Source organism: Crocuta crocuta, unplaced genomic scaffold (genome assembly GCF_008692635.1).
Source record: "Crocuta crocuta isolate KB4526 unplaced genomic scaffold, BGI_CrCroc_1.0 scaffold102, whole genome shotgun sequence".
Taxonomy (NCBI): Eukaryota; Metazoa; Chordata; class Mammalia; order Carnivora; family Hyaenidae; genus Crocuta; species Crocuta crocuta.
Genome location: NW_027530019.1, coordinates 11051276 through 11067302, shown reverse-complemented (window position 1 = coordinate 11067302; position 16027 = coordinate 11051276). Strand labels below are relative to the sequence as shown.

The following is a 16027-nucleotide window of genomic DNA, read 5'->3' as shown; positions in this document are numbered from 1 at the left end:
TGAAAACTCAGATGTCTGCATTCACACTCCACAGTGGCCGGCATTCCCTCCCTGTGAGTGTTTAATCACCATTCAGATCTGAAATCCATGGAATCTGAGCATCTTCTTTTTCTGTTTCTCCTCAAGGTTCCCAAAGAGGTATAGAAGTGGCAGCGGCCAGCAGTTGTGTGCAGCATTACCTGGGGGTCCTGTGTCCATTGGTGGCACATCAGGAAGCTTCTGGTGGGGTTTGAGGACAGGACTATGATAGGAGAGGGTCTCGCCCCATCATGCAACTCCAGAGCAGGTGCCTCAGGGTACTGCATGACCCCCACACAATCACCCTCATGAGGACCCCTTTCTCCCTTCCCTCCAGAGACTGTCACATGTATGCTCTCACACATTCATACTCACTTCTTCTCTTACACACATGCATACACTTGATCACATTCATACACATTTGCACTCACAATTACACACTCACACACACAGTCCCACAGACACATTCTGAGGGCAACTGCCCTCTTTGGGATGGAGGAATCGCCTCCCTCAGACCCCAGCCAAGGCCCCTCCTGCCTCCTTGGGGTCCTTCCCCAGCCTGGAGGTGATTTGGAGCTGACCAGCAGCAGTTCTGGTAAGTGGGGGAATGATAGACTTGACCCTCACTTCTGAAGTGAAAGTGAGAACACAACAAAAAAAGAGGAGGAAATGGGGTAGGGAGCTCCAGGGATGTTGAGCTTCTGAGGACTTAGGAATCGGAAGTAGGTATGTCATGACTGGAAACTGGGTAACCAGGGAGTTGGGGGACTCTGAGCAGGACAGGGCGTCCTTCTGGAGGAGCTCAGGTCCCTCGGGCTCTTCTCTCCCTCAGATGCACGGGAACAAGCAGCACCTGCAGAAGGACTTCTTCCTGTACAACGCCTCCAAGGCCAGGAGCAAGACCTACATCAACATGCGGGAGGTGTCTGAGCGCTTCCGCCTGCCTCCCAGCGAGTACGTCATCGTGCCCTCCACCTACGAGCCCCACCAGGAAGGAGAATTCATCCTCCGGGTCTTCTCGGAAAAGAGGAACCTCTCTGAGTGAGTCAGCCCTGCTTTCCCCACCTGTCCCTGAAAGCCCATGCGGCCCATTCCAGAGATTGGAGCTGTGAGGTAGCTGAACCAGTCTCTTCCAGGAATCCTGGGACATGTTGACCAGGCTGCCCTTCTTCCTCAACTCCCGAGCACTGGTTACATCTCCTCCTTTCATTTAATCAGTCTGTCATCCCACAGATTTCTGTTGAGCACCTAGTGTGTTCCAGGCACTCTTCTTCTTGGGACTAAGGATGGAACAGTGAACTAAACAGAAAGAGATCCCCGCCCTCATGGAGTTTAACATTCTAGCATGAGACAGCAATGCATAGGGGAAAAATGCACATACATGTGTTCGGGGGAGTTAAGTGATAAGGAGAAAGAAAAGAGGGAACAGGGACAGGAGGCATTAGGGGTGATGGGACTTGCAGGTGAGGTGGCCAGGGAAGGCCACATCCTGCATTTTTTTGGTCACCACAGATGAGTTCATAAGCCCAACTACTCTGGACTCTGCTCCTGAAAGAAACACAAGGTCCATGGGTAGGTGGCTGAGTCTGGGCACCTGGGCAAACCCAACAAGAACCCATGTGTGTGCACTTAGCTGCTAGGGATGGTGCCTACGTGGGGCTGGTTTCCGTGGTGGGGTGTTAGTTCCTGAAGTTCCTTTGAAGTCAGCTCCAACTTCTGAGGAGCCATATGACCCGAGTGAACCCTCTCTGTGCTTCCTGCTTGCTCCTGGGGACACTGAGACAACCTCCCTCATGTTTGTGTTTCTCTACAGGGAAGTTGAAAATACAATCTCCGTGGATCGGCCAGTGGTGAGTGGTTTAGTTCTTATGTGTGAGAAAGTCCATAGGGTCACCTTCCCCGATCCCGGCAGGGGATAGAGGGGAGAGTGGGTATCGGTAGAGAGGATGGGAGTCTGAGGCATGCAGGGCAATTCTTCCATGTTAGTGCAGTTTCTGTCTGTCCTGACTAGAAGTAACAGGCATCACGGTGCTGGGCCGTGTACTCAGTCCAGCACCTAGGAAGTGCAGAAGAGTCCTAGAAGGCAAATATCATATGTTTGCATGTATAGAAGGATTAGGAGGAACTTGACGGAGGAACAAGGGGGAGAAGAAGGGGGGAAATGGTGGGGGAAAGGGAGAGAGGCAAACCATGAGAGACTCTTGAATGCTGACAAAAACTGAGGACTGATGGNCATGAGAGACTCTTGAATGCTGACAAAAACTGAGGGCGGATGGATGTGGGGGGGAGGGGATGGGCATGGAGGAGGACACTTGTGGGGATGAGCACTGGGTGTTATGTGGAAACTAATTTGACAATAAACTATTTGTAAAAAAAAAAAGTATGTAAGAAAAATGAACAAGTAAAAAAAAAAAAGAAGAAGAAGAGTCCTAGAAGGGAGACACAGTTTGAACAGCTAGAGGGAGGGGTCAAGGCCATAGGAAGGGACAAAAAGGTCAGCAGATTGGATTATGAGAGCTAGTCTCACATGTAGAAAAAAATACACACCAGCTCTGGAGTCAGCGTCAAAACCTAGGTCCTGCATTTGGACAAGTTACACAGTCCCTCAGTTTCCAACTCTATAAAATGAGGGTAATAATACGTGCCTTGCAAGTTTAAATCAATGAGATCATGTATGTGAAGTGTCTGGCACAGCACAGACCCTTAAATGGTGGTTATTATTCACATGCTTTCTATCTCACAAGGTACTTCTCATGTGCATTACATCACTTGATCCTGCAAGGTTTCTGAGATGTAATAAGGTTGTTATTATCCCTGGTGTTAAGGAAGTAGAGGCTTAGTGGGGTTAAATGTCTCCCGTGGCTCACAGGGCTCATTAAGTGGCAGGGCTGAAACTGACATCCAGATTTTTGGAGCCCAAACTCAAGCTCCCTCCCCAGTCGCCATGCAGAGACCTGTTCCCACGAGTTTGAGTCCCAGAGTGAGAAGCAGAGTTGGTATATGTGGTATCTCCTTGTTAAGGAGTCTTGTGACTCCCTTGGGCTTTTGGGCCCTGGTTTATAAATGGCCCCTTGTGCTCTGTGTGACTTGGGCCAATAAGAGGACAGAAAACACCCACTGCACTCTCAGAATGGTGACACTCAGGGTTCCAATCCTGACCCTGTGTCAGTGCTAGATCTCCAAGTGCCTTCTGAATTATCACAGGACATTGGTCTTCATATTAAATGCATTTGGTTCTATTTTTATCTGTTAAACATTAGTAACCAGGGCAGTATAGTGATCAGGAATCTCAAACTCAGGAGCTTATAGGAGCTGGCATGCCACTGAACTGGGTAGGGTGGCCACGTGTGGGGGTTTTGATGTCCCTCCACAGGCATGTTTGCCTGGAGTCCTCACCTGACACCCAGCTTCAGTGTTGGAAGGACAACTGGAGTGGTGGTGGCTGTGGCATCTGGAGGGTACAGGCAGCCACTGCCCTCAGCTCCCCAGATCGTTGCCCACACAGCCTGCCAGACCTTCTAGTTTTTTTTCATTTTAAAGCCCCAAACTTAGATTTCCACGTTAAGTCTCTTCCTATGTTGTAACTATTTGCTAAAACAAAACAGGGGCGCCTGGCTGGCTCACGCAGCAGAACGTGGAACTCTTGATGTCGGGATTGTGAGTTTGAGCCCTGTGTTGGGCATGGAGCCAACTTAAAAAGATTTTCTAAAAATTAAAACAAAACCCCCAAAACTCTGGGAGTTAAGCACAACTCATTTTCAGGCCAGTCTGGGTGAGCCACTTTTTTTGGAGTCTTAGAAACAAACTACACTTAAAAATACAAAACTAGCCAGAGATTCCTTTCCTTGGCTGTGTCCAGTAGGAGTGGATTATAACCACAGCCACCAGAGTAGCCACCAGTCTCTGAGCCTGGAGAACTCTGACCTCCCTTCACCTTCCAGGCCTCTTTTGGCTCCATGTGGTTCAGATTTCTGGACCCTGGAGCCTCACCCCAAGTTGAGGCCCAAATCACAGGGAAGTGAAAAGCCATGGAGTCTTCTGGAAACTAGATTTTTCACTTATTCTGCATTTGTTGTTTCCTTTCCTTATGCAGAAAAAGAAAAAAACCAAGGTGGGTGTAACAGGGTGAGTGGGTAGACAGCAGAGTGTGTTTGTGCATGTGTGTGTGTGACAGCATCTGTACCAGACTTGCCTCTTCCCTCACTGCCCCCACCCTGCCTTCCTGGGCCCCTGTCGTAGCTACAGGTGTGGACCAATGTTAGCTAACAGTGGCCAGGTGAAGGCTATGGGCGAGGCACTCTTCCAGGTGCTTTCCATGGATATACTCAGTCCTCAAAACAACCTCATGACATTGGTACTGTTAACCTCCCCACTTTCAGAGAAAGAAAAGGTACAGATGGATTGACTAAATTGTCCAAGGTCACAGAGCCAGTAAGTGGCAGTAGCAGCACTAGGAGCCCAGGCAGTCTGGCTCCAGAGTCTGCTCTGAACCACCATGCTCACCTTTCATATGAGGGAGGAAGAAGATGGCCAACAGGTGAAAATAAGCCTGGTGTGGGGGCTCTTGCAAAAAGCAGAAGGACCACACCTTCTTTCTCAGAAGTGCTAAGCAGGGTTTGATGCTTTGGGGGATAATGGCAACTGTTTCTGTTTCCCAGTGTATAGCGTGACAGGTGTGTGAGGGTTTCCATGGAGAGAGTCTTGAGATGCCAGCTGCCTGCTCAGGGGGCAGGACTGCTCCTTCTCCCTCCTTTCTGCTCCCTGCCTGCTCTGCACTCCTCCTGCTTCCTTAGCCTGCTGGGGTGGGAGTGGGAGAGGATGCCCAGAGAAGCTAAGTCACTACCAGGGCTCTTGTTCTAGGTGAAGCTTGTTCCACATCCCTTTCTAGGCAAGTGACTTTTGCATACGCAGGCTCCTCAAAGCCCTGGGACCCAACAGACCTGTGTCCAGCTAGTAATGGAGAAAGGGAAAGAGATCTGCATCCTCATAGCCCCTGAGGAGCTGATCGACTTGACTGGTTTAGTTGGGAATGAGAGCTACCTGGACAGCTTCCCCTCTTGGGGTCTCAGGAGGTTGCTGTGATCCATTGATTCACCCGGGCCTCTAAGATCTGCTCCTCAGTGTCCTGATGATAACCACTTCGCTTTGAGGACCCCACTGCTAATGGTGACCACCTGTCCTAAGAGCATCTCAGGGGCCTCAGAGCAAAGCTTTCATCTGGGACCAGGGGCATTGTTTCCTTTGTGTGGTTTCAAAATTCAGGATTACGGTTGTTTAACAACTTAGATTCCCTTCTATATCCTTGCTCCATGTACCCCATAACCTTCCTGTTGTCTCCAGGGCCTATCGTGATGGCTAACCCTTTCAGAATTTTGGCTTGACCACTCCGAGTGCCATCCAGAAATGACTGGCCTTTGGGTATCTTCGGGCCCATGAGGTAGTAGTAGCCACAAGCCTTCGGACAAGGCTTGGTATTAGTGTTAATGGTGGTGTCTGGAAGGATCTACCATAGAGGTCCTCAAAGTGTTGACGCTGGTGCAGACTGGAGCTGACATTGATCAAGCACCTACCCTACACCAGGCACTATGATATGGGTAAAACATACATTGTTTTCAGTTACAACAGTATCTACAAGGTGAGTGCTAGTACTAGTCCCCTTCTATAGATATTTTACAAGTATTCCAAGAAGTGAAGAGACTTGCCCAAGGACTCAGCTAATGAGTGGGGAAAGTGGAAGCCATGTTGATCTGGTCCAAAACCCATGTTTCTTGCCCTCAGTGATCTGGTACAGGCCACTTACACTCCAAGACCTGTGTTATCCACACCCACACTTGGGCCCGGAGATGTGTGCCTGGCAGGGGTGACTCATGGCCACACCATGTCCACAGGCACATATTCCCCCTGCAACTGTGACCCACAGTTGCTCTAGGATCCCCACAAACATCAGTTCTTGCATGAGACCCTTTGCTTGGAAGGTAGAGCAGGCCAGGGCCATGGGAGCCTGCTGGGAGCCAAAGTTCTAGGAGCCGTTTCTGTAGGTCTGTGCATTTATACAGTTCTAGATGAACAGCATGGAAAGGCAGAAGGGGATTCAGAAACCGGTCACACTGCTTTTCTGCTTAGAGAGGTTCCGACTGTCCCATTGCTCTCTGTACTGCAGCTAAGAGCCCCTACAGCCTCGCCTTCCTCTGGCTTTCCCTGTGGGGTGACGGCACCAATGAGGGGTGGCATAGCATGGCAGCCACTCTCTGCTCTTTGTCCTCTTCACTTTCATGAGCATGTCTTGAAAGTATCCCTTATATCTGTGTAGCCTCTTCAGTGTTTTTGCAGAAGTTCTGTATTCAGCATCACATGCCATCCCTGCCAGAGTCCTATGGGAAAGGTTCTGTCATCCGCATTAATGGATGAGTTACCGGAGGCCAGAGAGGTTATTGCTCATATGTGAGGACAGGGCTGGAATCCCAGCCATGTGTTCTCACCTCTCACCCATTAATCAGGGTCCTTTTTTTCAGTCTGTCCTCTGCAGTGTCGCAGAAGTTCCTTGGAGGTACCTCCGTAGTTGCCACGGCTGATACAGGTGTGCTGAGGGAAAAGAACTCTGCCCCCTTCATCGAGAGGAGAAGCTTGTTTTTAATGACTTCATATACACTAGGGCTTCTGGGGAAATTTACTCTGAATAGTGTTTCCATTTGAAGGAAAAAAAAGCCTACAAAACAATTGAAAATCATTGTACTAGATCACACTGCTTTTAACATTCTTAGCATTTTCACAGGTACTACCTACCTTGTCTAACCCTCCTTGCTCTACCATCAGGAGATAAGGACCTGAGGTCCAGAGAGACTTAGCATCTTATCCTAAGTCACACAGCTTGTTAGCGGCAGGGATGGAGCTTGAACTAAGTTCAAGAGCTCCCACTTCTGCTCTTTTCCTCTTCACTGAACAAAGCTGCACCAGGGTGGAGTCTGCCTCCATGTGCCCGCTCAGCCTGCAATCTTTGCTTCCTTCCTGCCCTTTCCCCACCTCCCTCTTCTTTCCAGCCCATCATCTTCGTTTCGGACAGAGCAAACAGCAACAAGGAACTGGGTGTGGACCAGGAATCAGAGGAGGGCAGAGACAAAGCAAGCCCTGATAAGCCAGAGAAATCCCCACAGGTTTCTGAGCATGTGGCATGAATGTGGTGGCTGGCACACAGCTGGGGGCCTCTGGATTGGAGGGGCTGTATGGGGGGGGGCGGCGTGTCCCTTTCATATCTGGAGGTTTGGATTTATCCCACTGACCTTTTCTCTCATCACGCTCTCTTAAAATTTGGGATGCTGCTTGAGTGAATGTCTCAAGGGGTGGCAGCCACACCAAGCCAGTCGCAGGCCTGGGAAGGACAGGCCACACCCACCCACTGGAGCCCCACCAGCCAGGACAACGGAGGAAAAGGGAGGCAGAGCCTGGGACATAGCCAGCTTGAGAGAGCCCAAGATAGAACAATTCCTGTGTCCTGCTGCCCTCGAGCTCTTGACAATGAGGGGGTAAAGAATAGTAGCAGAAAAGAGGATGGACATCAGAATTGGAGTCCTGTGGAGTCCAGAGAAGAGTATTAGATTGATGTGGGGAGAGGAGGTCATATAAAGCTGTAGTGGAGGTGAGGCTAAGGGACGAGTCCACAGACAAATCCAGGGCCCCCTCCTCCATCCTGGAATGTCCATACAGTGGAGTGTGGGCATCCTCTGTGGACTTGGCCTTGATGACAGAAGTGGTTGGAGGTATCAAAATGGTCTGGTTCCCTTTGTCCTTCTGGAGGTCATTTGGTTGGGACAGTCAAGCTCAAAACAGTGGGGTGGGGAGAGAGGACCAAGAGGGCTGTCTACATGTCGGCATGGCTTATCTAACTCCTCTGGCTGGGATGTCTGGAGTGAACAGTCGCTGGGCCTAGAGGACTCTCACTTCAGCTCACGAGGTTCAACTAAGAAAAGCAGTTTGTCCTGTACCCAGTACCTGCTTCCATCTAGGGCTGGTTTAGGCACTCTGGCTCCTTCAACCCCAAAGGAACTTTCTTCCGGGGTCTGTCCATCTCCATGATCACTGGGAACCAGTTTTCCTTTGTGCTTCCACAGCCGCGGCCCGGCAACACCAGCCAAGAGACTGAGGAGCAGCAACAGTTCCGGAACATTTTTAGGCAGATAGCAGGCGAGGTGAGAACTGCCAACCCAGACTTCTACAGAGGCGCCTCTCTTTGATTAGCTGCTCAGATGACCAGTTATTTCATTATTGTTCAGTAGGGGTCCTTTTGGCTTTTGGTGGAAATGGGGGATATGCATGTGAGCCACAGAAATCCACACGTCAGGTCCTTGAGCTTTAGACCAACATCCACTTGGGTGCCTTAGAGACCTTTTTGTCCCAAGCTGACCACTGCAGTCTGGACACTGAGGGTGCCATGTCTTCCTCAGAAAAACCCCAGCCTCCCAGACAGAGTAGCACTGACAGGGACCTTACCAACATGGAAGGCTGGGGTTTGTTTGGCAAACCTTCTGTTCCGTCAGCTGCTGTCCCCTTGGACTGTTACTCTCTACTCTCTTCCTCCTCAGGATATGGAGGTCTGTGCAGATGAGCTCAAGAATATCCTGAACACGGTTGTGAACAAACGTGAGTGGCTCTGACTGTGTGTGGAGGACGGGCAGGCAGGAGTGTGTGTCTGGTGTGTCTGAAAGCAGCTCCTCACTCTTCTCCATACCTCCCAGATAAGGACCTGAAGACACAAGGGTTCACGCTGGAGTCCTGCCGTAGCATGATTGCTCTCATGGACGTATCCTTCCCACTGCCCTTCCCCCCTGCCCCGCGCAGCCCCTGTGAGCCAAGGCAACACTGAGGGATGCCCAGTGAGAAAGAGGGGCCCTTGGAGGAGGCACCGCTGGGCAGGACATTGGGTTCTGACCAGCCCCTAACTTCTGCCCTCACCTCAGGCCCGAGATTCTGCCTCGGGCCCTGCCCAAGTGAAAATGGTCCTTAGGAGATAGGTCCTTAGCAGACACTAACTTAGAGGAGGCATGGAGGGGAGGGTTAAATACCAGGACAGGCAGTGGGTAGGATATCTGGGGCAGAGCCTTTCTGTGAGGTGACCTTCCCTGTAGTCCCCTCGACCCCCTTCCTCCCAAGCCAGGGTGATTTTGCTATGTGTGCCCTGTAGCCCTGACCTCCTTCCTCCAGACAGATGGCTCTGGGAGGCTGAACCTGCAAGAGTTCCATCACCTCTGGAAGAAGATTAAAGCCTGGCAGGTGAGAAGAGAATGAAGCAAGGGAGTGAAGGAGGGAGTTGATTCAGGGGTTTACTGTGTGACGTCTGTCCTGAAATTTTCTTTTGCCAGAAAATTTTCAAACACTATGATACAGACCAGTCCGGTACCATCAACAGCTATGAGATGCGAAATGCAGTCAATGACGCAGGTGCTGGGGAAGCAAGTGGGTGGCGGGGACGTGGGCTCCTGGCTGGTGGAAGCAGGAATTGGAGGGTGGGGGCAAAGGCCCCTAGGGGCCTACTAGCCGGAGGAGAACGTGCTTCTCATCTCCCTCCCAGGCCACAGAGTGGCTGAGAGGCAGGGCAAGTGGAATGCAGGCCGAAGGACTCAGCCTCCTTCCTCCTCTCACGTGCTGCCCCCTACAGGATTCCACCTCAACAGCCAGCTCTACGACATCATCACCATGCGGTATGCAGACAAGCACATGAACATCGACTTCGACAGCTTCATCTGCTGCTTCGTCAGGCTGGAGGGCATGTTCAGTAAGTGGGGGGGGGCTACCTTTCTGCACCCTTGTGACCCTCCGCCCACAGTGACAGGAGTCACAACAGGCGTCTCAGCTTGATCATCTTCAGTCTACTCTATACAAGCTGAACAAAGCTCAGAATGCGCTGCCAGAGGGAGGGGGATTGTTGATACTCTGCCCGGCAGATTTTTGTGAAGGACAGCACTTAGTACAAGGTTCTCTTTTTTTGTTTTTTTTTAATTTTTTAATGTTTATTTACTTTTGAGAGACAGAGAGAGAGTGTGGGCACGGGAGGGGCAGAGAGAGACACACACACACCATCCAAAGCAGGCTCCAGGCTCCGAGCTATTAGCACAGAGCCCAACACGGGGCTCAAACTCACAAACTGAAATTATGACTTGAGCCGAAGTCGGACACCCAACCGAGCTACCCAGGCGCCCCAGTACAAGTTCCTCTTAAGAAAAGTTACAATAGTGGAGAGGAAGTGACCCTTTAACTGGCCTCTGGCCTGTGCCTTCTTCCACACAGGAGCTTTCAATGCATTTGACAAGGATGGAGACGGTATCATCAAACTTAACGTTCTAGAGGTAAAGCCTAATAGAAGCAGTACACTTACCCTGCACGTTCAAATTCAGGGTGGAGGAGTCAGTGAAGGTGGAGGGATGGAACAGGAAAGGAATGGAAAGGGAAGCTCAGCAGGGAATGTGTCTCATAGGGAATGTGTACTGGGGGAAGGCACCAACGGGGACTCAGATCCTAAAGGCTTTTATGCTGGAAAATGTAACTTTCTAGTAGAGATTGGGGAAGCATGCCATAAACCACTGCTTCTTAGAAAAATATTCCTAGTGTCTGGGGCTGTCCTTTTCCTCCTACCCAGTCAGACCCTTAAGGTTGGGCTCTCTTTTCTTGTTTGCTTTCTGATCTTGGGACTTCCTTTTTCAGTGGCTGCAGCTCACCATGTATGCCTGAACCAAGCTGGCCTCATCCAAGGCCTTACAGATCACTCAGGATTTCAATTTCATCCAATATAGCTAGGGCCACTTATCTCAAAGGACACGGTAGCTGCACCCCGCCCCATCCCCACCCCCAAGCAAGCCTCCAGGTACCTCCTTGGTCTTGTTCCTCCTCTATTTCACTCCCCGCTTGGCCTCAGGGCATCTGTCCATCTGTCACACCCACACTGACACTTCAGTTAGGTAATGAGGGGGAACAATTTTGTCCCTTTGCCACAGGCAGGCAAGTGTCTGTCTGCCTCCGGTAATTGCAGCCCAGCTGAGGCTTGCTCAGAATCTGAGTGGCCTCAGTTCTGAAGGAAGTTCCTTAGCTTGCCCTAGGCTGTTTCTAGAAGCATTTGCCAGTGGGACTCAGCACTTCCTGTGCTGGAGTCCTCCATCACCTTCATGTTCTCCCACCCATGGGACAGTAACCAAACTAGTACTTGGTTCTGTCTAATTGTTTCAGGATGGGCCTGCTCTGGGATAAACTAGCTCAGTGGAAGAGGGCTGGATACTTTGGGCTGTATGACTCATAAGTTTGGCTGCATTCTGAAAAGAGTTGATCTAAATAAAGGCATGTGTATGGCTGGTTCGGTCGTGTTTTGTTTTCTCACATTTAGATATCAGCCAGAGCAGGGCTGAATAGCTTCTAATCTTACACTCTTCTATCACACAGAGAGCCCTCGTTTCAGAAGACACATATACACGCACAAACAAAACCTGGGCCCCGTGTCAGTCATGCCTATCAGTATTTCTTGAACATGGGAATCATTCAGATACTTTTTCCAAGATCAATGAGGAAAAGAAGGGGAATAGCTGTTGGTGTATAGAATAGCAAGAATAAATGGGTCACCTTGTAACTAGAGGGGCTGGTTACTTGAGTATAATGAAACTGTCAATGTAGATGTAGTTTTTTAGGAGTTAGGAGTGTCAAGTATACAACACTAGAATTTGATATCTGTATACACTACAAAGTGATTACCCAAAAGTCTATTTACCATCCATTACCCTACAAGCGACCCTCTTTCATACCCATCACCCAGTGCCCTACCCCCTAAATGCCTTCCCCACTGGTAACCATAGGTCTGTTTCTCTATGAGGGTTTTGTTTTGTTTTGTTTTTAGATTCCACATATGAGCAAAATCATACAGTATTTGTCTTTCTCCTTCTGATTTATTTCACTTAGCTTAATACCCTCAAGCTCCACTGATGTTGTTGCCAATAGCAAGACTTCATTCTTTTTTTTTTTTTTTACAGCTCAGTAGTATTCCATATTTATGTACACTGGATCTTCTTTATCCATACATCCACTGATGGACATATATAGGTTGTTTCCATATCTTGGCTATTGTAAATAATGCTGCAGTGAACATGGAGGTGCATGTATCTTTTCCATAGTGGCTGCAATAACTTATAACCCATCAGCCATGTACGAGGGTTCCCTTTCCTCTACCTTCTCACCAACACTTGTCACTTACCTTTTTGATAATAGCCATTCTGACAGATGTGAGGTGATAACTCATGGTGGTTTTTACATTGCCCTAATAATTAATGATGTTGAGCATCTTTTCATGTGCCTGTTGGTCATCTGAATGTCTTCTTTGGAGAAATGTCTATTCAGATCATCTGTCGATTTTTAAATTGGGTTTTTGGTTGTGGTTATGTGAGTTCTTTGTGTATTTTAAATATGAACCCCTCACAAGAGGTATAATTTCCAATTATGTTCTCCCATTTAATAGGTTGCTTTTTTGTTTTGATGATGGTTTCCTTCACTGTGCAGAACCTTTTTGGCTTGATACAGTCATACTTGTTTATTTTTGCTTTTGGTTTCTGTTACCTTTCAAGTCTGATCACAAAAATATTGCTAAGATGATGTCATGGAGCTTACCACCTATGTTTTCTTCTAGGAATGGTTATGGTTTCAGATCTCAGATGCAAGCCTTTAATCTTTTTTGAGTTAATTTTTGTGTATGGTAGAAGACAGTGGTCTAGTTTCATTCTTTTGCATATGGCTGATCAGTTTTCCCAACAATGTGTATTGAAGGGGCTGTCCTTTCTCACTGTATGTTCCCAGTTCCTTTGTCAGAAATTGTCCATATAGGTGTGGGTTTGTTTCTGGGCTCTCAGTTCTTCTGCATTGATCTGTGTATCTGTTTTTGTGCTGGTACCATACTGTATGATTCCTATAGCTTTGTAGGATGGTTCAAAACCACAGAGCAATACCCCCAGCTTGGCTCTTCTTTATCAAGATTGGTTTGTGTTTTGGGGCTCTCTTCTAGTTCCATACAAATGTTAGGACTGTTTGTTCTATTTCTGTGAAATATGTCATTGGTGTTTTGATAGGGATTCATTAAAATCTGTAGATTGCTTTGGGTAATATGGGCATTATAACAATATTAATACTTCAAATCCAGGAGTATTGAGTATATTTCAATTTATTTGTGTCTTCAAGTGCTTTTATTAGTGTTTTGTAGTTAGCAATGTATCGGTGTTTTTCTCTTTAGTTCAGTTTATTGCTAGGCACTTCATTCTTTTTGATGCCATTGTAAATAGGATTGTTTTCTGAATTTTTGATTGTTCATTATTACTGTTTAGTAATGTGTTTTATATATTCATATCCTGCAACTGTACTGAATTCTTATTTATACTTTTTTTTAATAGGATCTTTAGGGCTTTCTACATATAATATCATGCCATCTGCAAATTGTGACAGTTTTCTTCTTCCTTTCTGATCTGGATGCATTTTTTTCTTTTTTGCACCCAATTGTCTGGCTAGGACTTCTAATACTATGTTGAATAAAAGTGGTGAGAGTGGGCATCCTTGTCCTCTTTCTGATCTTAAAGAAAAACCTTACAACTTTTCCCCACTGATTATGTTGTTAGCTGTGGGCTTGTCATATACGACCTTTATTATGATAAGGTATGTTCCCTCCCACCACTTGAGTTTGTATCATAAATGAATGTTGAATTTTGTCAAATGCTTTTTCTCCATTTATTGAGATGATCATGTTTTTGTCCTTCTTTTTGTTAATGTGGTGAATGACATTGATTTACAGATGTTTGTTGAACCACTCTGTATCACTGGAATAGATCCCATTTGATCATGGGGTATGATCCTTTTATTTGTGGGGGGATATCCTTCTTAAAAAATATTTTTGAGAGAGAGAGAGGGAGGGAGGGAAGGAGGAAGGGGTGAAAAGAAAGACAGGGGCAGACAGAATCTGAAGCAGGCTCCAGGCTGTGAGCTGTCTGCACAGAGCCCGATGTGGGGCTTGAACCCACAAACTGCAAGAACATAACCTAAGCTGAAGTTGGGAGCTTAACCAACAGAGCCACCCAGGCACCCCAGAATATGATCCTTTTAATGTATTAATTTGCTAATATTTTGTTGAAAGGTTTTGAATGTCTATTCATCAGGGATATTGCCTTGTATCCTTGTCTGGTTTGGATATTAGGGTAATACTGGCCTTGTAAAATGAGTTTGAGTGTTCCCTCCTCCTCTGTGTGTTTTGAAGAATCTGTGTGTTTTTCTTGAAGAATGGGCATTAATTCTTCTTTGAATGTTTGGTAGAATTCACCAGTGAAGCCATCTGGTTCTGGGCTTTTGTTTGTTGGGAGGTTTTTGATTATTGATTTAGTTTCCTTACTAGTAATCAGTCTGTTCAGATTTTCTATTTCCTCTTGATTCAGCATTGGTAGGTGGTATGTTTCTAGGAATTTATCCATCTCTCCCAAGTCATCAAATTTGTTGGTGTATAATTGTTCATAGTAGTCTCCTAGGATCCTTTGCACTTCTGTGGTATCAGGTATAATGTCTCCTTCATTTGTCTTTTTTTTTTCTTGGTGATTTTGGCTAAAGGTTTGTCACTTTTATCTTGTCAAAGCAGCAGCTCCTAGTCACTGACCTTTCTCTGTGTTTGCAATCTCTATTTCATTTATTTCCACTCTGATATTTGTTGTTTCCTTCTTCCTACTCTCTTTGGGTATTGTTTTTTCATGTTACTAGAGACATGTCTCATTTGTCTCTAGGTATTTATTTTATATCTTTGATTTCAATGACCTTCTGATTATTCACTGGTATGTTGTTTAATGTCCCTATTTTTGTGGGGTTTTTTTCCCGTTTTCTAGTTTTTCCAGTTTTCTTGTACTTGATTTCTAGTTTCATACCATTGTAGTTGGAGAAGATGTCTGATAGGACTTCAATTCTGAATTTATTGAGAGTTGTTTTATTGCCTAGCGATCTATCTTGGAGACTATTCCATGTGTACTTGAGAAGGATGTGTATTCTGTTGCTTGAATGGAATGTTTGGTATGTATCTATTAAGCCCATCTGGTTGGGGCACAGCTGCTGCACAGAGAGGGTAGAGCATACCCAGCCCAGTTTGCGATGTACTCACCTGGCCCAGTTGTGGTGTAGTTGCTTGCATCGGTTCAGTGGGACACGGTGAATGCTCGCCAGTGCTAGCAGGCTAAAGGGTGGGCACCAAATATGGTGCCCACCAGCTGTCACCAGCTAGTTAGAATGAGATTGCAAAAATGGCTCCGGTCAGTGCTTCCGTCCCCAGAGGTCACTGCAGGTTCTTGTCTGTTAGCCATTTTAGGATTACCAAGTGGGTCTCTCCCTCTGTCATAGCCTTGGCACTTTTCAAATTATTTTTGCACTGAATCTCAGGATGAGCGGGTGGGCATGTGAACCCTTTAAGAGTAGGTTCTTTGTTCCCTACAGTTTTATGGTCCCCCTGGACCTAATCCCTCTTGATTTTCAACATCAGGTGTTTTGACAGTTTGTCTTTCTGGCGCCAGACACAAGGGTCTGCGTGCCTGAAGTGGGGCATAGTCCCTTCACTCCTCAAGGGAAAGCTCTGAATTTTACAGATCCCTTCCCCATGGTGGGGGGTTGTACCTCACGTGGTATCCAGACAGAGAATGAGTCTCTGCCTCTCCTACCTGTCTCAATGCATCTCTTCTATCTTTTCTTTTGGGGCTGCTGTTAATCTAGTTCTCAGGTCCTTTTCAGAGGAAAATTAATTCTTCTATAGTTGTAAATTTGTTGTTATATGTGGGAACAGATGAATTCAGGTTCTTCCTACATAGCTGTCTTGAACCCCAGAGATGTAGTTCTAATCCTGCTCCCCCACTAACTGACCTGTTATATGACTTTGGACGAATCCATAAATGTAGCTGTTTGCCAAACTTATCTGGACCGGGTCTGTGGCATATCTATAACCATTTTGTGTTTCCCACCCAGTTTCCTTCTTGCTGTC

General features: G+C 47.2%; 1 protein-coding gene across 3 annotated transcripts in view; it reads left to right on the top strand.

Annotated features, from left to right (window-relative positions):
- The window catches only part of CAPN3 (calpain 3), a 48063-nt gene extending 37326 nt beyond the window's left edge, over positions 1-10737 (top strand). Inside the window, exons 12-24 of one of the 3 annotated variants that reach the window (XM_077764340.1) lie at positions 127-138; positions 851-1059; positions 1832-1868; positions 4112-4129; positions 7056-7169; positions 8124-8201; positions 8595-8652; positions 8748-8812; positions 9214-9282; positions 9372-9450; positions 9668-9784; positions 10297-10355; positions 10711-10737. In XM_077764340.1, the coding sequence (XP_077620466.1) occupies positions 127-138; positions 851-1059; positions 1832-1868; positions 4112-4129; positions 7056-7169; positions 8124-8201; positions 8595-8652; positions 8748-8812; positions 9214-9282; positions 9372-9450; positions 9668-9784; positions 10297-10355; positions 10711-10737 (942 nt within the window). The remainder of the gene's footprint in view (positions 1-126; positions 139-850; positions 1060-1831; positions 1869-4111; positions 4130-7055; positions 7170-8123; positions 8202-8594; positions 8653-8747; positions 8813-9213; positions 9283-9371; positions 9451-9667; positions 9785-10296; positions 10356-10710) is intronic. The other 2 variants (XM_077764339.1, XM_077764341.1) reach the window with 2 other exon arrangements.
- Positions 10738-16027: the final 5290 nt, after the last annotated feature.